This window comes from Vigna unguiculata, chromosome 5 (assembly GCF_004118075.2).
Source record: "Vigna unguiculata cultivar IT97K-499-35 chromosome 5, ASM411807v1, whole genome shotgun sequence".
NCBI classification, from domain to species: Eukaryota; Viridiplantae; Streptophyta; class Magnoliopsida; order Fabales; family Fabaceae; genus Vigna; species Vigna unguiculata.
Window position 1 is genome coordinate 45,812,852 of NC_040283.1, and position 22,535 is coordinate 45,835,386.

At 27.3% G+C, this 22,535-nt stretch overlaps 1 protein-coding gene and 1 pseudogene across 1 annotated transcript; both read right to left on the reverse strand.

The window, feature by feature from the left end:
* Positions 1-1,774: 1,774 nt before the first annotated feature.
* Positions 1,775-5,822, reverse strand: LOC114185737 (annotated as a pseudogene).
* A 7,810-nt stretch (positions 5,823-13,632) lies between these two features.
* LOC114183659 (beta-glucosidase 24-like) lies at positions 13,633-17,053 on the reverse strand. The gene is made up of 14 exons (XM_028070748.1): positions 16,688-17,053; positions 16,449-16,573; positions 16,273-16,342; positions 16,105-16,163; positions 15,937-16,012; positions 15,741-15,827; positions 15,544-15,631; positions 15,197-15,452; positions 14,976-15,094; positions 14,549-14,763; positions 14,423-14,454; positions 14,229-14,331; positions 14,044-14,149; positions 13,633-13,973 (listed from the first exon to the last, which is right to left on the reverse strand). Exons 1-14 carry the CDS (start codon positions 16,950-16,952, stop codon positions 13,778-13,780), a joined length of 1,797 nt encoding a protein of 598 aa, XP_027926549.1. The 5' UTR covers positions 16,953-17,053; the 3' UTR covers positions 13,633-13,777.
* Positions 17,054-22,535: the final 5,482 nt, after the last annotated feature.

Here is a 22,535-nt window from a genome sequence, read left to right on the forward strand (position 1 = left end):
TTGTCATATTCTATACCTTTATTTATTTTCGAAATAATAAATTTAGGACTTATTTCAATTTTAAAGTTGAAATACAAGATAGTTATATAAATAACTTACTACATCTCCTTAAATTTATGATACAGGATAATAAAGACACAATATCTTATACAAATTTGTTAGTTATATTTAGTATTAAAACATATATGGATTTGATTTTAAATTTTTTTATCAAGTTTAAATAATTGAAACTAAATTAAATTCACAATGATCATAAATTAAAAAAAAAAGATTAAAATTAAATCCAGATCCATGTTTTGTAAGAAACCAGTTTGAATTTTACAGATCTAAAAGTACCTTTATATTATTTTTAATTAAAATATCTTTAGAGCTTTTACTTTAGTATAAATTCAAATAAGACCCGTACTCTTATTAATCTTTTATATATTTTAAGATAAAAAAAAACATTTATTTTCATTTTAGAATTCATTATCTTATTTAAGATCTAAAGTTTTAAATATTATATTATATCTGTATATTTCAATTGGAAAAATTTACAAGTGAAAATCCTAATCTAATAATTCTATATAAGAATCTTAAACAATTTTTTTTTTCGAAATTACCCAAGCTCAAAAAAATTTAAAATTTCATCATGACAGTCCAAAAGTGGAGATCGGAGACTGAGATCCGATCCTCGATATGGGAAAATACATTTTTTATATGTGACACTCTGTCTAAATAAGAAGAGGATAATATTCACTAGTTACGTGGTCAAATATTCCAAAACGATTTTTCTATTTGTCATTTATTTTCATAAACAATATTTAAGTCTTGTTATTAATACACCAAGAGAATCAATATTAGTCAGTATTACTTTTTCCAAATAGGCTTATGAAAACAGAGAATTTTTAAGGCTATGTTAACATTTCAAAATTTATCACATGAAAATTTTATTAAAAAAAAAAACATACGAGACAACATTAAATCTATGATAAAAGGTAATACCTCATAAAATATAGGCCAACACCTATTATTATGATAAATATTTTAAATAAATACAAAGAAAAATTACTTATAATTTCCTATGAAGAAAATAAAAATAAAATAACTAATTTATCCATATAATTATTTTCTTAACAAAGAACATTAGAAATTTCAAACTTTATATATCACTCGTTAATATAATAGTAATATAAAATATGTGAAATCTGAAATCGCTTACCACAATGAAACTCATTAGTCTAAAACTCATTGGTTTGTAAAAGTATAATTTTTGATGTTTGAATATTAAATTTCTTTGATGATTTATTCCTGCGGTGTTTTTAGGTAGTATAAACGGACTCATCATCGGTTTGAGTATTAGAATGTTTCTCTTCCTTAATTATCATAATTGATAGAATTGTTTCAAAATTATTTTGAATTAAGTTATTTTAAGTCTTGCAAACTATTTACAATGAGAGTGACATCTTTCAGAATAGATAAAATATTTAAGAAATGAGACACTATTAACACATTACCATTAGAAACATATAGATTATTAATATAAAAATATTCATTCACAACATCAATATTATCACGGAATACGAGAGATTGTAACTTAACAACAAGAGATACCACGTAAATCTATATTTTTTCTTGTAGTGAAAAATGATAGATAATAAATGGAAATGTTTTCTTCGATAAAGAACGATAATTTATTAGTAAATTTATTGAAAGGTAGATTTCATTAATAAAAAGTTTAACAAAAACACACACTTATTGAAAGTTATTAAATAAGCAACATCACGTAAGAGAGTTTTCACAGTAACTTATGTCTGCAAGATGCCCTTGAGATTCGTCTTTGGTCGAAGAAAATCCTTAAACCACTGTGCAGAGAGTTTGGCATATCGCTTCAAACCATGATTTCTGTCCACATAGTTTAGTCCGAATCCAACTAAATAACCATTCTTCCATTCAAAATTGTCTAACAACGACCACGCAAAATATCCTTTTACGTTTACTCCCTCACTACTCAAACAAAACAAATTCAAATTAGACTTCAAATTATTTTTTAAAATATGTAAAAAAAAAATCATTACCTCATTGCTGAAAGTAGATAATAGAGATGACGATAATAGTAATCGATTCTATAAATATCTAGCAGAGCTTCCTCAAGTGTTTGTGTTTCATTGTTGACATCATTTCCCCTACCTATAAATTAAAAGCAATATATATCAATGTGTTATAAAAGAAAAATTACATGTAAAATTACGAACTTCATATTGAAGTTGTCAAAATATAACATCACAAAGATAATTACCATTTTCAGTTATGTAAATCAAGGGATTGTTTTACTTTTCTTTGACGTAGAGCAACAACTCTTTAAATCCTTTGGGGCATACAAATAACCAATCAGAAGCAGTCTGCAAATAAAAATATGAATATGAACTTATATGAAATAATTAAAAAAAAAAGAATAATAATAATATTATGAACTTAAAATTTGACATGATCATATATACATACCGGTGTACCGACAGGAATTCCATTGCGTTCAGCTGGCCAATGAAAACAAAAATAAAATGTGATATTACGATATTGGACATGCACGGTTAAAAATTCTCATATCATATAGCATTTTTCTAGCATATTTGTTAAAAAATTTACAAGAAATTTTTTTTTTTGTCATTTTTTCTAAAAATTTTAATTAGCAGATAATTTCTTCGTAGGTAATCATTTCCTACAAAATTATAAATTTGTAAATATTTTCTATAAAATTTGTTGCGAAAAGTGTTTTATACAAAATATTTTATAAGAAAATTGGTAGCAATTTTCTACAAATTCTTTTTCTTAACAAAATTTGTAAGTATTTTTTACGAAAAAATTTTTTAAAATAAAATTAACAGAAAATATGAATTTTTTTAGTAATGATATATAATTTAAATAATTGATAGTTAGATTTTTGCTCACTTAAATAATTGACATTGGCATCTGTCTCATAACTAGGTTTGAGATTGGATGCAGCTTGATCAGCAGCATAATTAGTGGTGTAATAGTTTAATCCAAGAAAATCAAATGAACCCGCTACAAGTCTTGATTCTTCTTCGCTAAATTCTGGCAATCTTTTTCCAACTAAAGAACGCATGCTCTCTGGATACCTTCCTGATGTCAATGGTTCCATGTACCTATTATCATTGTTACAAATCAAAATATTAAATTTCATTGTTTTTTTCCTTTTCTAAACTAGGTATAACTCCTTAGTAATCTAATATATGTGGCCTACACAAACATAGTACAGTTCAAATTCAAAAACACATTTATTTAGAAAGTGATGATATGTTCTTATATAGAGTTGAACACCAGTCCAGATTCTCTGTTCTGTTCGATTTTTTAGTATTATTTTTTACTGAACATTACAAATACACAGCATAAAAACAATATAAAAAAATTGAACAGAGAATTCAAATTCGTTAAGTACTTACCATCCAAACAAGAAGTCAAGTGCTCGTTGGACAGCTCTTTTATCAGCTTCGGAATTTGAATATGGCTCAAACCAACGAGAAATAAGAGTTATGCCAATCACACCCTTTTGATCATCCTGGGTAAAGTGTTTCCAACGTTAACTTAGTAAAATAGTAGTACCAAGTACTTCAATCCTCGTACCAATTAATGTCCAAATATGTAATAAAATATTAAGATTAATATTAAAATAACCTTGTAGATATTCTTGTAAACATCCACAGCTGCTGCATGAGCAAGTAGTAGATGATGTGTAACAATATAAGGTTCTGTTCCTGAATCACCACCCAGACAAGTTGAATCTAGCGACTCAGAACATCGACCTGGTGCAAAGGTTCCAACTGCATAACCTTCCCTACTATAAGCCCATGGTTCATTTAGAGTAATCCAATATTTCACTCTGTCTCCAAAGTATTTGAAACAAATGTCTGCGTAGTTTCGAAAATCATCTCTGAAAATCAAGAATACAATACATTCATTTTTTAAATCAACAATAAGAATTAAATTTAACAGATTGAAAAACAAACACCTCTCGTTTGTTACATATAATTTTAATATTGTTGATAAATGTTTGTTGTGTTGATGGATATATGATTATAATTTGACATGATCAAATATCTACATTATATAGGATTCCACAATGCTGATAAAAAAAATATAGAATTCCACAATAAACTTTTCTCGACAATTGTTTTATTGACGAATTTTTGTTTGATGATATTTTTGCAAAAGAAAAAAAATAATTACTAACATAAATTTATCATTATCGATGAACTTTGAACACTACTAATACCATTTTCTTTTAGTGATAAGATCAAACCTTCGGTGACAACTACATAAATTTTACACTAGTATTTTAAAATTGAAACGTTGTGCACTATTCAAACTCAACATGGTTTAACTTTGTTTTGGTTTATTTTCATAACATTGAAATAATAATTATCCTCTTTACATTTACAGAACTATATTTGTAACGTTTCTAAATAATATTGCATTTATGATAATACATCATTTAATTTTTTCTTATATTAACTTTGATGAGCGATATAAGAAATGATATAAAAAAAAGTGCACAAAGAGATATAAATCATATATTTCAATTTGTTTCATGTCATTATATAAATAAAAAATAAAAAAGTATACTTTAGTTATCATTACTAAAAATTTTCATATTACATGTGATTTTTTCTTGTTATTTATTTAAGAATATTAACTTGACATATAATTTTTTCGTGAATAATTATTTTCTACAAAATTATAAAATTTGTAAGTATTTATCGTAAAACTTGTTGTGAGAAATATTTTTATATAAAATATTTTGCAAAAAAAGTGATAGTAATTTTCTGCAAAATTATTTTTATAACTAAATTTATAATTATTTTCTAAAAACAATTTGACAAGAAATAATAAATTTTTAGTAGTGAATGATGTATTTGATAAAAGGTTAACCAACTGGGCTGATTGAGTTTAAAAAAGCGTCACCACAATTTATCTATTTTCTTAAAAGATGACATTACAAAAATAATTACATACAGATAAAAATATATATTATTCTACTTAAAACATATTTATCTCGTATATATATTTGTAATTATGATATTACGAAGTTGAATAGAAAATAAATTTTGTATAACTTACACAACGCGAGCATTTAAGAACCCTCCATATTCTTCTTCCAAAGCTTGGGGAAAATCCCAGTGAAAAAGTGTCACATATGGTTCTAGACCTGCAACATTAATATTTCAAATATGACTATTATTACTTAAAAATCTATCATAAACTGTGAACTTTTCAATTGAGAAAAAACAAGAGATGAAACCGTTGGCTATTAGATGATCGATAAGCTTGTTATAATACTCTATTCCCTCTTTGTTTACACCCTCTTCGTTTTCACCGGGCTTTCCGTCTATATATCAACCATTTTTATAAAAAAATTGAAATCGTTATTAGTAATAAAAGATATCCAACTACAATAATCACAAAAATAATAAATTGTTAATCAACTTTGATCAATCTCACTTGGTAGGATTCTAGACCAAGAGATGGAGAATCTGTATGCATCCAGATTCATATCCTTCATTATCTTAATATCTTCCTGTTATATAAACACAAATTTTAATTCATTATTTTGAAAAAGAAAGATAATTGACTTATTCATTCTCCTATATGTCATCGTTAAGAATTTGGACATTACCTCATAGCGATGATATTCGTCAACTGCTACATCTCCATTGCTTCTATCGTTTATTTTCTCTGACAGTTATGACACATTTATAATCAGACTATTATGCACTCTTTTTCTGTAGTTTCAAATATGATACAGTGTTATTCAAACCTGGATATTTATGGGTGAAGTTATCCCATACACTAGGTTTTCTTCCATATTCAAAGGCCGCTCCTTCGTTACTGTTGGTACATATTACGAACAATACAAAACCACGTGAGTTTAGGTTGAAATCTCAAAGGTTAAATTCCTCATAAGAAAAAGAAAAGTGATGTGATGTTTAATTTATATATTTAGAAACATTTACGTATCATAAATTTGAGTTACATAAAATAAACATTTGCTATGTGTGAGAAATAGAATAAACTGCAACAAAAGCATTTGTATGTTTGATTGAGTGCATATACCTGATAAGCCGCTGATGCTGTCCCGAAAACGAAGCCCTCGGGAAAACTGGTTCGATTGAGAGAAAGAGCTTCCACAACCGATGCAGGATATTCCTCATAACTTATTGCTGGTAATGTGGTAACTGCTGCAGTACCCAACACAATAAACTCGTTACAAGTGAAAAGAAACATGGAAATAGTTGATTGGTTAGAGAAGTGAAATACGAGGTTTCTGGAGAGAGAGTTGTGCATCAGCAGCACGAGCAGGTGAGGGCTTAGTGGCGGAAGCAGCAGCACCACCGATGAGTGCAGTGCCGAGGGCCAATCTCCGAGAGAGAAGGCTAAGGTTGGTGACATCACTGTCTTGGACATCCTCGTTCTGTGCCTTGCAAACAATGTGGTTTGGTTTGGTTGTCCCCACTTCCCATTTTGGCGAAACCCTAACAGGAATGGTTAGGGCACGGAGCTGCAAGAAAGTTTGTGTGGAAGTCATTCTCCTCAAAGAATACAAATTGTTCACAATCTTTGGCCTCTGAATGAGGCACTATATATAGAGCCTAGTCACATGCAGAAGAATCCTTTACAGCTATTAAAAGCTTCTGTTCCCGTGGAGACTTATCTCTGGTACGTTCAAGTCTACAGTTTCTGAAAACTTATGATAGGAAATTTCACTAGTTTTAAATATTTAAATACATTTTGAATTGATTCAATTTTAAATTGTTTTATTTTTTTTAAATACTTTTTTTGAATGAAATAATTTAAATTTATTGAATTTTTTTAATAAAATACTTCAATCACCATCAAATAATGTTAAAAAATTATTTAAATGTTAAATTGTTTAAAAATTGAAAATTGAAAAATATTAAAATTGTTATATTTTTTTCAGTGACACAATTATTTTAACTGGTATTTGTAAATTTTTTTTCTCTCTTGATGTTAATTCATATGGTTTTGAGTTGATATTGAACACCCTTATTTAAGTTGGCATTAATTAATGTTAGTTTTATGATGTTGATAGTTTGAAATTTTTTTACCAACCTTTTTTTCTCAACGTGGACAAACTTTTATGCAACTTGATAAAAAGAAATATCTCAATTACTGTTGGTTGAAAGGTTTCAAGTAAATAAAATCTAATGAACTATTGACAAAAATAACATTCCCGTTTATAATAAAAAAAATCATTATAAATATTGAGAAAACCATGATAAAAAAAATTATAGATATTGACAAAATATAATCATAATATTAATAGAATTTAAATAAAAAATAATAATTTAGAAAATGGTCTTTCTAATGTTAAACTTTTAACTAATATTAATTAAAAATAATAGTGTTCTTGAAAAATATTCGAACAACTTAAATAACGAAAATACCATTCACTATAAAAAAAAATCCAAGTCGAAATAAGTCAAAAATTAAAATCTCAATTATGTATTAATCTTAGTCAAATTTCTTATTTTCAAAACTAAATTTGAATTAAAAAAAAAAAGTAGAAAGAGTAAAATGTGAGTTAAAAACTATAAAATAATTCAAATTTTTACTTTCTATGTAAATTTTGAAATTCTCTAACCTTAATTAACGGGGTTACTTTAATAAAATATTAAAAAATTTAATTTCTTTTAAAATTTCGTATTTAAATAACACATTTTACTATAAAGTATTTAAAATTTTAAAAATAATAAATTAGTCTGTTAAAATTGTCTATGCAAATATACAAATACACCGATAGGACTTGTGCACGGTTCACGTGGGTACTTTTAGCAAAAAGTTAAAATATATACGCATTTTCAGGGTTTTTGCATGGTTCACGTGGGTATGTTTTCAAAATGAAAAATTATGTTTTGAAAAAGAATTTTTGGACAGATTTGACAAATTTTATAAATAAAATTAAAATATATATTTTTTCTATTATTTAAATTAAAATGAAGTAATAAAATTGTTTTTTTTTTACTCAAATTGATATGTTGTCAAAGTTTGTTAAAAAAAAGTATCATTTTCCTTGAAAATATTATGCATTAAATTTCATTATGGGTCATTTTGATATATTTTTATTAAGAAATGATAAGATGATCATAGAATAAAAATCGTTTTCACTAATTTTTTTTTAAGAAAATAGAAGTGTTCATATATGACAACCTTAATAAGTGAAGTATGCATGTGACAGTCTCCTTTATTTAAAATAATATTATATTAAACTCTTAATGTTATACTAAAAAAACACATTCAAATAATTTAAAATTATATAATATTAAACTCTTACTGTTATACAAAAAACACATTCAAATATATTTAGTTATAATATTATTATAATTAAAGTTTAAAATAATTATGATGTAATTATATATAATTAATATATATTATTTTTATAATACAATGGCTTAAGATTTTTGGTGAAATAATTTTTGTGTGTGTGAAGCATATATCTATTTCTAAATAAAGAAGTTTTTCATTCTTTACACTTTCTTTATATCAAAATAATTATTAAATATATATTAATGAAGAGCAAAGAGAGAGTATTTGTATAAGATTTATTAATGATTCCCTACTAAATAAAATTAAGTATACTTGTTATCTATATAATTTAAACAATATTTAAAATAGTATCTGTCTAATACAGTAAAGAAAATTGTTAAATAATATTAATTTTAATGATAAAAATAATTAATCTGATTAACCTCGATATAAATTTATAAACTAAAAATTATTATTAAATAAAATAATTTTTATTAAAAATAAAAAATCATAATTTATTTTTTAAATTAATAATTAAAATATTTTTTATTATGAATTGATATTAAATTAATCGTTAATATTAATTATTTGATTAAGAAAAGTTGGTTTCTAATTAAAAATTAAATTTTAAATATATATTTTTTGTTATTATTTATGAATTTTCTTGTTAATGTGAAGATACAAATCAAAATATAAGTTGGAAAATTAATATTGAAGAGAAGTAACCCGAACAGTTTGTCTTCCGCCAAAATTTTCAACAGCACACTTTCACTGTGTTTGTCTCGTTATGAAAAAATTTTCCAACAACACATTTTTAGTTTGCTTTTCTCCTTATGCCACAATTTTCAAACATGAATAGTGAAAAAAATAAAATAATGATAATAAAAGAAATCAAAGAATGATACGAATAATTTAGCTCTTTATATTTTAGGAAATAGTTACCTTTTTTAGATGATAAATTTCAAATAATTATTTTAAGCTTAAGCTCCGTAGAGTTTTTTTGTTTGTTTGTTTTTTTTAATAAAATTGAAATTAGTTATGTTAAATATTTAAATTAAAGTGAATAATTTTTCTTTATCAGAAATAAAATAAAATCTTAAACATTGTTTACTTGTCCTACAAACTTTTTTTTACTAAAGTTATTTATAAAAATTTGTCCAAATTTTTTTTTACAATATATAAAAACAAATATATTGAATTAGAATAGTTAAATTATTCTAACTTGTGTACAAAATAAAATTTTATATAGAAATGTAAAAAAAAATGAAATGCTCCGAAATTATCACTTCCTCTACATAAGTCCAAACTAAATTATAATATTTACAAGCTTAAAGACATAAATCCTCAATTAGAACATTGCTTAAAACAATCTATAATCTATATCAGTTTTAAAGTGAGTATATTTTTTTATCTAAAACATTTAAAACCCTTTAGGAACAGTTCCTTATTTTCTTTATCAGCAAGAACACATATATTAATAAGAGGTAATTGGGTTACCTCAATCCATAAACAATAATAAAAAATAAAAAAAATAAAAAAATAAACTATGACTTTTCTTCATCATTCTTCACATAGTTTTACATAGAATAGTAACTCACAATCATCACAAAAGAAAAGACATAAAGATTACAAGTAAGAAACAGATCTTTCATGATTATGCTTTGAATACAAAACTTAAGCGTCCTTCCCCAATAGCATCAATTATCCTTCAAAATATGAAGCCACAAATACACACAAAGACAATGCAAAGAACTAATTTCACAAGACTTTTGATGTAAACCAAACCAAGGCTACAAATAACAATGAATGGAATCCACATGCAACAATCACAGAAGCTATATCATGATGAGCCAAAAGATGATAAACCACTCCCAAAAAAAATGAAACTTTGAGATTGCAAGGAGGAGGCATGCATGTAATTGGACTCAAACACTAGTCAGAATAAGAGAATGTTGTTGATGAATACTTATTGGTGATCCAAGCCCATGCTTTAGTTTGAGCCAACATAAAAACTTCCTCCATATCTATTAATGTATTTTTAAATATAATATCATTTCTATGTGACCAAATACCCTAAATAATAGTCATCCACATACAACTCCATAAGTTACTTCATTTGGTATGAAGACCTAAGAATTTAAATTGACTAAAATGAATTTGAGCACTTTTCTGTTTTCACATGTTTCTTCATCTGTAGTGAAGTTCCCTTTTCTGTTAAATTTTTCTTGGGATTCTTATTAAACATATATGAAGAAGAGTGCCAAAGGTTGGAGATGTTCTAAATTTCTAATATTTGGCTTCTGCAAACTAGCAAAATCAGATCTTTAGCATGATTTGATGTAAAAGTTTTCATTTTCTTTGTGATCAATGACAGTGTTGTATATACAGCAATGTGTCATGTGAGGGTAGGCATAATATTCACCTTCTTCTAAACTCCAATATCTATACAGAAAAATTAGATCTTTAGATTAATTTGATGTAAAAGTTTTCATTTTATGTCATAAATAACACTGTTGTCATGTGAGGGTAGGCATAATATTCACCTTTTTCTAAACTCTAATGACTACTTTGACTTCCAATAATATTTTACATATATTTAAATACAAATTTTAACCTTTTTAAATGATTAAAATACCTTTAAATATGAGTTGTCAGTGGAAAAAACAAAAATTTTAACTCTAATATGTATCCAGCAAAATTTGATTTTTAGCTTAATTTGATGTGAAAGTTGTCATTTTCTTACAGCAATGTGTCATGTGTGGGTAGACATAATAAACTCCAATATGTAAAATGGAGAGAGTCATGAAAATACTTTCAAGGGAAATTACCCTTCTTTACACTCACTCATTACTTATTTTAATAATATAATAATTTATATTGATATTTTAAATTGAAATATTAATATTTTAGATTGTATAATGAATGTATTTTATTTATATAGGTTTCAAAACCTTTCTAGTTTTAATTGAATAATATTTATATAATTAAAGTCCTAAGTAATAGAATTGACAGTGTAGGATTATACGATACGTAAGATAAAAAAAATTAATAAAATTGATTATATTAAAATTAATATAAATTTAATAACATTTATCTTTTCTTATCAATTATTTTATACAAATTCCTTTCCCATAAAAAATAAGTCTCTATCTAAGACAAAGGATTTCTCCTGCAAAGAGTTATGTTTTATATCAGTCCAACTTTCTTTTTTAACAAAAAAAATGTTATTCATAACTATATATATATATATATATATATATATATATATATATATATATATATATATATATATATATTCTTTACGGATAATAAACTGCAATTTACTATCATAATTATATCATTTTAAAGTAAAGTGTATGTAAACTATAGCTAATGGAATATATTGAACATATTAGAAATCTTAAAAATTATAAATTAATTTAAAATTTAGTAGTAAAATATGATTAATTTAGTTTATGTTATCTTAAGTTAATTTTAAATATTGACAATAGATTAGTATTTTTATTATTTAAAATTTAATAATAGGTAATTTCAATATTATTAACTAATTAGCATTTAAATTTATTATTAATTTTTTTTTTACATATTATAGACTTTAGGGGAAAAGTTTGTATAAGGTGCCACAAATTTTGGCAGGTTATCAATGCTCCTACATTATAGTGGGGACTTTCTCATTAACAAGGCAATTAATATCTAACTATCCAATTTCATTTAATCTCGTCTTTAAATATAACCCACTTTACTTGTGAAAGATATACTTTTCTCTGAAAGAAATTTGCATTGCATACAATATTTAAGAAAGATGAGAAACTCCAAAATTCTAAATAGTCTAGAATAAAATTATAAATAAAACCTAATTATAGTAAGAGAATTAAACTAATTGAGAGAACTATTTCTTTTAACTTAACTGATTTTGACCTCAAATATTAGTATTAAAGAAATTGAAATCTTTTCAAAAACAAAAATGAATTGAAATATATTAAGATAAAATTCAATAACTGAAAATAGGCATGATCTAATCTTGAAAGAAGTGGAAATTAGAGTAAGAAACTTATAACGACAAAAGAGATATTATAATGATTTGGAAAAAACTTATTAAAAACAATAAGAAGAATTAAAAAAAGAAAAATGGAATAAGAAAGGAAGTGGTTTAGAAGATGAACTTTACACATAATAGTCAAAGTCAACACATGACTATAAAAGAAATAAAAAATCTGCATGCATCCAGATTCATACATATCTATGAATAAGTGGATAAGGTAATGTATTCATAAAAAATAAAATATATTTTCTTTTGATAAACATGTACATGTGCCATGCCAGGGCAATTGTTGCTGTTGAGAAAGTTCCTCCGTCACACACGGCTTCTCCGGAGGTATCGAATTTTCCTATAACTCAACCAGGGTTTCCACATGCATAAGGTTACATCTAAGGAAAATTATGTAATAAAAATATTTTGTATGGATATTATTTTTTTTATATATATCATGTATAATGTTAAAAATAAACTTTAAGTTTAATTTAAAGCTCAATATACATTAGATAGACTCTAATCTGACTGATATTATGTTAGAAATAGATTTTAAATCTAATTCAACCTCATAAAATCGATTTCTAGAGTGAGATTTATATTCAACTTATACATTATGAATTGATAATCGATGTAGGACTTCCAACATAATATATCTAAAGATATTAATTATCTTATTCATTATCTAGCACTCATATATTTTGTAACTATAAAGGAAAAGACTAACAAATTTAAAACTGCATTGAATTAAAACTCCATTACCAAAAAAAATCAATTAAAACTTTTAAACAAACAAATCATACAAAAAAATACACAAAATCACAAATACACATTAGAACAAGTCCTCATGAACCATTACACACTTGAAGCACAATCACCACCATAACCACATAATGCAGCACAATGTCAAATCCCAACAATCCACACAATAGATATATCTATTTAATTTTTTATTATCCATCCAAACATATTTGAAATTAAAAAAAAAATGCCACCAAAGCACATATTAAAAATATGGCTAAACGCCTTCAAGATTTAATGGTGAACTGACGATATATGTGTCAAAAAGTTAAAATTGAAAATTATTGATTTTTTTTTTAATTTTCCTATTTTTCGTACATATATTATATATCTTACTTAGTATTTTATACTGAGAAATTAGAACATTGATCTAATCTACTGACATATAACTCATTTTAAAGATTCAAATATGATGGATAAGAATAAATAAAATGGGTATGTTTCTTCTTTAATAAAAAAAAAAAAAACAATCAGGCATGAAATTATTATTAAAAAGATTGAAATGTAGATTCCATTAATAAAAAGTTTAACAGCACACACACAAACACTTATTGAAATTTATTAAATGAGAAACATGACATAAGAGAGTTTTCACATTATTGTAACATGTGTTTGCTAGAGATGCTATTATCCTTTGAGACTTGGCTTTTGCTGTGGCTTTTGAAGAAAAGTCTGAAACCATTTTCCTGAGAGTTTGGCACGTCGCTTCAAATTATCATTTCTGTCCACATGGTATAACCCGAATCCAACTAAATAACCATTCTTCCATTCAAAATTGTCAAAGAGTGACCATGCAAAATATCCTTTTACGTTCACGTCCTCCCTATTCAATCAAACACTTTCAAATTAGACTCAAACTTATTTTTACAATATGTGAAAAATAAATTCATTACCTTATTGCCGAAAGTAGATAATAGAGATGACGATAATAATAATCGATTCTATAAGTATCTAGCAGAGCATCTTCAAGTGTTTCTTCATTGATATCATTACCCCTACCTATAAATCAAAACCAATATATATCAATATTAAAATTACAAAATTCATATATTCAGGTTCCATATCTTGAAATAATTACCATTTTCAGTTATGTAAATCAAGGGATTGTGGTACTTTTCTTTCACATAGAGCAACAACTCTTTAAATCCTTTGGGGCACACAAATAACCAGCTAGAACCGGTCTGCAAATATAAATATGAATATAAAGTTAAAAAAAAACAAATAAAATAATAATATGAAGTTAAAATTTGGCATGATCGTATATATACATACCGGTGTACCTACTGGAATACCTTCGCGTTCAGCTGGCCAATGAAAACAAAGGAAAATATGATATTAACAAATTCAACATATATAATTTAAATAATTTAAATAATTGATAGAAATAAGTTTCCTCACTTAAATATCTGACACCAGCATCGTATTCATAACTAGGGAAGGGACCGGGTGCAGTTTCATTAGCAGCATAGTTAGTGGTGTAATAGTTTAATCCAAGAAAATCATATGAACCCGCAACAAGTGTTGATTCTTCATCGGTAAACTCTGGCAATCTATCCCCTACTCTGTCACGCATAGTCTGTGGATATTTTCCTGATGCCAATGGTTCCATGTACCTGTAATCGTTGTTACGAATCAAAATATTAAATTTTTATTTTTTGTTTCCTGTAATATATCGTTGGTTAGAGAATAATAATGTTTTAATACAGTGTTAAAAGTCACTTTTAAGTCTAATCCAACCCCGTAAAATTGGCTTGTAAAGTGAGAATTGCAATTACTTGTGAATTGTGAATTGAATTTGAACTTATAAAGTTAAGTAAGCACTTACCATCCAAACAAGAAGTCAAGTGCTCGTTTAGCGGCATTTTTATCTTCTTCGGAATCTGGATCATGTGGCTCAAACCAACGAGAAATAAGTGTTATGCCTATCTCTCCATTTTGACTTTCCTGGGTACCAAAAGAGAAATATTAGAGTAGTTGAATCCTCGTAGCAATACGAAAATCTAGTAAAATGTGAAGATTTAAGGTTGCCATAAAGAGTAATAGAACCTTGTACTCTTTCCTGTACTCATCTACAGCAGCTGCATGAGCAAGTAGTAGATTATGTGTAACTATATAAGGTTCCGTTGCTGAATTACCGCCAAGACAAGTTGGATCTTGCTGTGGAGAACAACGACCTGGTGCGAACAACCCAACGGAATAACCTTCCCTACTATAAGCCCATGGTTCATTTAGTGTAATCCAGTGTTTCACCCTGTCTCCAAAGTATTTGAAACAAATTTGTGCGTAGTTTCGAAAATCATCTCTGAAAATCAACAATTTTATAAAATCAACAATTAGAATAAAAATTTTACAGATTCAAAAAATAAACACCTCGTTTTGTATATATAACTTACATTATGCGACGAGATGCGAAACCTCCGTACTCTGTTTCTAAAGCTTGAGGGGTATCCCAGTGGAAAAGAGTGACGTAGGGTTCTAGACCTAAAAGGTTAATATTTAAAATATGATTATTGTCATTTTACTTAAAAAATAAGTTTAGAATGTAAATTTTAATTAGGAAAAAACAAGAGAGGAAAGAATGGATGATGACCGTTGGCTATTAGATGATTGATGAGCTTGTTATAATACTCTATTCCCTTTTTGTTTACACCTTCCTCATTTTCACCAGGCTTTCCGTCTATATATATCAATCAATTTTAGAAAACATTGAAATCGTTAGTAACCAAAGATGCAACTACAATAATCACGAAAATAATAAATTGTTAATCAACTTTGATCAATCTCACTTGGTAGGATTCTAGACCAAGAGATGGAGAATCTGTATGCATCCAGATTCATATCCTTCATTATCTTAATATCTTCCTGTTATACAAACACAAAATTTGATTGGTTATTTTGGAGGAGAAAGTTAATTGACTTATTCATTGATCCTATATTAAGAATTTGGACTTAACCACGTAGCGATAATATTCGGCAATTGCTACATCTGCATTGCTTCCATCGTCTATCTTCTCTGCAAGTTATGACATATTTATATAATCAGAAAAAAGGTATTTTATTTTCCCATCTCATTGATATAGCGTTGTTAATAGAAAGTTTCGAAAACAAAAGAAAAGAAAAACCTGGATGTTCATGGGTGAAGGTATCCCATACACTAGCTTCTCTTCCATCTTTAGATGCCGCTCCTTCGTACTGTAGGTACAGATTATGAACATAACAAAATGAGGTGAGTTTAAGTTGAAATCTCAAAGGTTAACTTCTCATAAGAATAAGAAAAGTGATAAAAGAATATATGAACCTGGTAAGCCGAGGACGCCGTCCCGAAAATGAAGCCCTCGGGAAAACTGGTTCGATTGAGGGAAAGAGCATCGACAATGGATGCAGGATATTCCTCGTTATCATAACTTGGTATTGTGGTAGGTGCTACAGTATTCAACAGATTAATTACCATTTACTTTTGATGTCGGAGATGTGAATTTAAAAGTGAGACGTGAAAGGAAACATGCAAATAATTGATTGGTTAAAGAAGTGAAATACGAGGTTCCACAGAGGGTGCTATATCAACAGCACCAGCAGGTGAGGCCTTAGTGCCGGCAGCAGCAGCACCGCCGATGAGCGCAGTGCCGAGGGCCAATCTGCGAGAGAGAAGGCTAAGGTTGGTGGCATCACTGTCTTCGACATCCTCGTTCTGTGCCTTGCAAACAATGCGGTTTGGTTTTGCGGTCCTAAGTTCCCATTTTGGCGAAACTCTAAGAGGAGTGGTTAGGGCACGGAGCTGCAAGAAACCTTGTGTGTAAGCCATTCTCTTTAAGATACAAATTGTTCGCACTCTTTGGCCTCTCAATGAGTCACTATATATAGAGTCTGTCACATGCACAACAATCCTCTGCAGCTATGAAAACTAGTGTTCCAGTGAAGACGGACACTGTTATGTTCAAGTCTAAGTTTCTGAAAATTTATGATGGAAATTTTACGGTTTTTAAAATATTTAAATACATTTTGAATTGATTTATTTTTAAATTGTTTTATTTCCTAAATACTTTGTGGGAATAAAAAGATTTAAGTTTAACGACTTTTAGTTTTTTTTTTAGAATAAAATACTTCAATTACCACCAAATATTATAATTAATTTAGTTTTAGTTGATGTTGTTTTTAATCGATATTTATAAGATTTTCTCTATTGATGTTAATTTATATGGGTTTTAGTTGATATTGTACATAATTATTTAAGTTGACATAATTAAGGTTAATTTTATGATGTTTGATAGTTCGAAATTTTTTGCCAACTTTTTATCAATGTCGAAATTTGTTTTTGCAAGTTCGCATTGATGAAAAAAATCTTACTTAATGTTGATTGAAAGTTTTTTTCGGTAGAAAAAAGATCCAAAAATAATATTGATTAAAAATAATAGTAGTCTACAAAAAGAAATATTCGAACAACGTAAATAACACAGATACCATTCACTAACATTAAAAAAAAAAAATCCCAGTCAAAAAGTTATCATCTCAACTATGTAACAATGTTAGTCAATCTTTATCATCTCAACTAAAATTAAATTAAAAAAAAATTACAAAGAGTAAAATGTGAATTACAAAACTATAAAATAATTCGAACTCTTACTTTCTAAGTAAATTTTGAAATTCTCTAACATTAAATAACGGGGTTACTTTAATAAAATTCTAAGAATTTTAATTTCTTTTAAAATTTCTTATTCAAACAATATATTTTACCATAACATATTTAAAATTCTCTAAAATAATAAATTACTCTTTTAAAATTGTCTATACAAATATGGCGTTTGCACCATTCACGTGGTTATTTTTCAAAAATGTCACCTAAATCATTAAGGTTGACGATTTTATTAAGAAGAACTTTGAAATTTTTTATTTTATTTTAGGATGGACTCCGCACTAAATGTTGAAATCTACGCAGATCTCAATGTTCAGGGTTTTGAAACATGGAAATTTTTCGAAAATATTAACAATTGGGTTTCATTATGAACCATTTTGATATGTTTGTATTTTTTTATTAAGAAGCGATAAGATCATGATAGTATAGAAATCGTATTCAATAAGACAGATAGATTATTTGTTAAAAAATAGAAGTCTTCTTATATGACAACTTTAATTTAAGTGAAGTCTGCATGTGACTGTTTCCTTTTTTTTATTGGAGTCTCTATGCACGTCCTTTTTTTTATACAATTAATAATTTTTATTTGTTATTTAAATTAAAGAATTCAAATTTACAATTATAAGATAATGATATAATAAATAATAAAATATATATTTATACTACGTTGGTCCTACATTGTAGTGGGGACTTTCTCGTTAACAAGGAATTAATACCTAACTATTAATTTCATGTTTAATACAAAAAGTAATTTGCATTGCATGCAATATTTATGAAAGATGAGAAAGTCCAAAATTCTAAATAGTCTAGAATAACATTACAAACAAAACCTAATTATAGTAAGAAAATAAAACTAATTTAGAGAACTTGAAATATTAATATTAAAGAAATTGAAATTTTTTGAGAAACAAAAAGGAATTGAAATATAGATAAAATCAATAACTGAATAGGCATGATCTAATTTTGAAAGAAGCGGAAATTAGAGTGAGGAGAAACCTATAAAGACAAAAGAGGATCTTATAAAGATTTAGAAGAAACTTATTAAAGACAATAACATGAACTTTGCACTGAATACTCTAATCAAATTCAACACATGGCTATAAAAAAAATCAAAACCTGAATGCATCTAGATCCATACATATCTATGATTAAGTAGATAAGCCAATTAATGTGATACATAAGAAAAATAATATCTGTTTCGTTCTTAACATTTTGCTAAACGTGTACATGTGCCACGACAGGGGCAATTGTTGGTGTTCAGAAACTTCCCTCCGTCACACACGGCGGCACCACGGCGTCTCGGGAAGTACGAGGTACTGCATTATGATATTCAATCTTATATCATAAAGAAGCAGGTTCCACCTTTCCTGGAACTCAATCAGGGTTTCCACATGTATAAGGTTATATCTAAGGAAAATGTTGTAATAAAACTGTTTTGTATATGGGTATTAAAGTTTTTATATGTATCATGTATGCTATATACATATTAAATTACTTTTACATAGATTCCATAAATGTAAATAGCTTAAAATTGAAATAAGTAATTTAATCATAGTGAATAACTCTGGATGGAGATTCTTTTACAAGAAATTGTTTCATTAACAGTTAAAAGTGGACTTAAAACCCTCCTCACAGCGAGGTATATACATTTTGTGCGTGAGACTATGAATAGGTGGTATGATAGCGACTCGATATAGGGTGAAATAAAATGTTCAAGAAATATCTCTAACAATGACTCACTCTGATATTATGTTAGAAGTGAGATTAAAATCTAACTCAATCTCACAACACCGACTTGTAAGGTGAGGTTTGCACCTCACTTGTATATTATGAAATTGTCTTATCTCTAGTCAATGTGATACTTTCAACATTAACAATTAATTTTAGTGACTAAAAATTGTTAGTCACTATTAGTGACTAATTTAACGATCAATTATAATTTTTTATTCATAAAAGTGATTATTTAAGTAACCAATCACTTTTTATTTTATAAATTGGTATTTAAATTTATCACTATAGAGTAACTAACAATTTTTAATTATTAGAATTAGTTGTTAATGAAATATTTTCTTGTAGTGTTAATAATAAACTCCAAATTTATTTTTTCAGGATCATGAAGTTATAATTTTTTTAACTATATGAAAATAATCACTTTCTACAAAAAAAAAAAAAAAAATCTTTTAACGAAGTTAACTTTTGGTTTTCTTAAACTATATATAGTAAAATGAAAGTTCTTAAAAAAAATATCATGTTTCTCATAGTAGATCAGGTCACTCCAATTTAAAAAAAAATGGCATGTGTAATTTTAGTTTTATAAGTGTCCGGTAGTTGGGCATAAGAAAAGGTAGGACAGTGTGTAATAGTATTATTAGGACTGATATACGATATAGATTAGATATTTAATTTGGCTTAGCTGGTCAAATATTAATATCCCATCTTCTTGTATGTATAAATATTTTTTTAATGTATGAATTCGGAGAAATAATTTGAGTTATCTAGATACTTAATACAAAGTATTTAAATAAGATAAAAAATTTTAGTATAAAATAGATTTAACTGTGAGGTTCATTTTTGTTTACTGTTCCTATTAAAATTAGTTATTAAAACACTACAAAAATTAAAGAAGAAAGATTTTATAAAATAAATAAAAATTTACTTAGTTTCAAAGAAGCCTTGATTTCCCGTGAAAGGTGTTGTCATCCCCTCTGTAGTCCTACTTGTATTGCAAGAATTGCGGCCATCAATTCAGCCTTTTTTTTTTTATCAGCAAAGAATATTAATATATATACAGAGACACTTTAGGGGTGCCTCAACCCTTATACAGGTCCTGATTTTACATTGAGGTTCTTAGATAAACAAAACAACCTAATTGATGTATCTAGCAAAAAGATCAAAGACAAATAGAGGACCTACATATTCAAAGTACAACTAAAAAGTACCATCTTAAAAATATCCACTCATAGGAACTTATTCAAGTTGGTACACATTGACAATTATTGGATTCATTCCTTTAGTCCAGTGCTAGATTCAATACGTTCATGGTCTATTTGAGTGCTTCCTGATCAGTAAACAGCAAAGTATTGTGCGTCCAGTAAATCATTACACCTTTGAAGACTTCCCCTGTGAAATATTCTGCATAAAGCAAAAGAAACCTCTAGACTGAATAGTCTGAGTGGGTTATAACACATGTTTCCTCCATATCATATTTTGATTGGAGGATTCTACGTTATTGATTTGATGCACTCAATTGGGCACAAATTCCAATCGTTATAAGAGAAATGGACATGTGGAACTTTGTATTTCATCCATGTCCAAGCATTTAATTGTGCCAAAGTAAATATTTCCTCTGGATCCACTTTCCCTTGTTTTCCCTTGTTTAATTGTGCCATCAATTCAGCCTTAATGGCTATAGCAATCCCAACTAAGTAGGGGTGGCAAAACGGACAACCGTTTTGACCTAACTTGCCTATGGTCCTTCAGAAACGGGTCGAGTCAGGTTGGCCCGCCATCAATAAACGGGTTGAAAACTGTAACATGTTTTGTTTTTGGGCAGACTAGCGGGCCGGCGGGCTGGGCCATTTCTTTTTTTTTTTTTTTAATTTTTTTAAACTTTTTTTAACTTTTTATTAAAATTTTGTTTATAAATTTATTATATATATATATATATAAATTTATTTATATAATATAAAAAAAGTATTATTTTTTAATTATTTTTAATTTTAAACATGAAAAAAAAAACGGGTTAGCAGGCTGGCCCGTTTTGGCCCACTAAACTGGAAGGCCAGGTGGACTAGGTTATAGCGGGTTGGCGGGTTGAAAATTCTAACCTGGCTCGCCCTTTTTTGGACGGGCTAATAGACCTAACCCATTTTGCCATCTCTACAATTAAGGCTCTGAAAAACCTCCAATGTACTCCCCTGAACTACCTTGATAGATGCATGCATAAGCTGCTGGTATGGGTGCTTCTCTTGTTGCACCATCTATATTGCATTTGATCATCCAACTAATGGTGGCTTCCGGTGAACAATTATTATCTTGATTTGTTTGATCGGATGAACTTTTATGTTGAAATGCTTTAAAATTCAACTTTATCATTCAACCCAAATTAATTCAATTTGATTCTTTAGCTCAGGCTGACTCAGCTCTACCTAGACTAATTTTGTTTGATCTTCATGTTAAATTCACTGACACAAAAAAGACATTTTACATTTGTTATTTTAAAATTTTTACATATGTTGAAGGTCTAACTTTATAGCGGGAGACGTAAATTAATGTTTGTTAACATGTGTAAAATAACAGTTGTTGCATTTATAACAAACTTAGTTTATGTTTGTTGCAGGAACAATCGACTTTAATTTGTGATCCATTTTTTTTTCAAAATTAAAGCCAAAATTTACATCCTCTGACAGTATTAAAAATCAATATATAATATAAGAATATACCACAAAAATCTCTAGATATTTTCTAAATAGTATTGGTATCTCAAATAAAGATGTAAAATATATAAAAATGGGTGAAAATAATAAAAAATAAAAAACATACCATAAATGATGGAATTTTTGAAATTTCAAACCTCCAATCCTCTTTGCGTATTGGCTAGCGCATTCGTCACCCCATTTCCAACAACTTTTATTTTTGAAGCATCTCCATCTAAGATTCGTTGCAAAAGTTATAACCATTTGAAATATTTAACGACCAAATCTTGACAACACTGCATATGACCAATATGTCATATGTGAACACTCTACAGTTCAG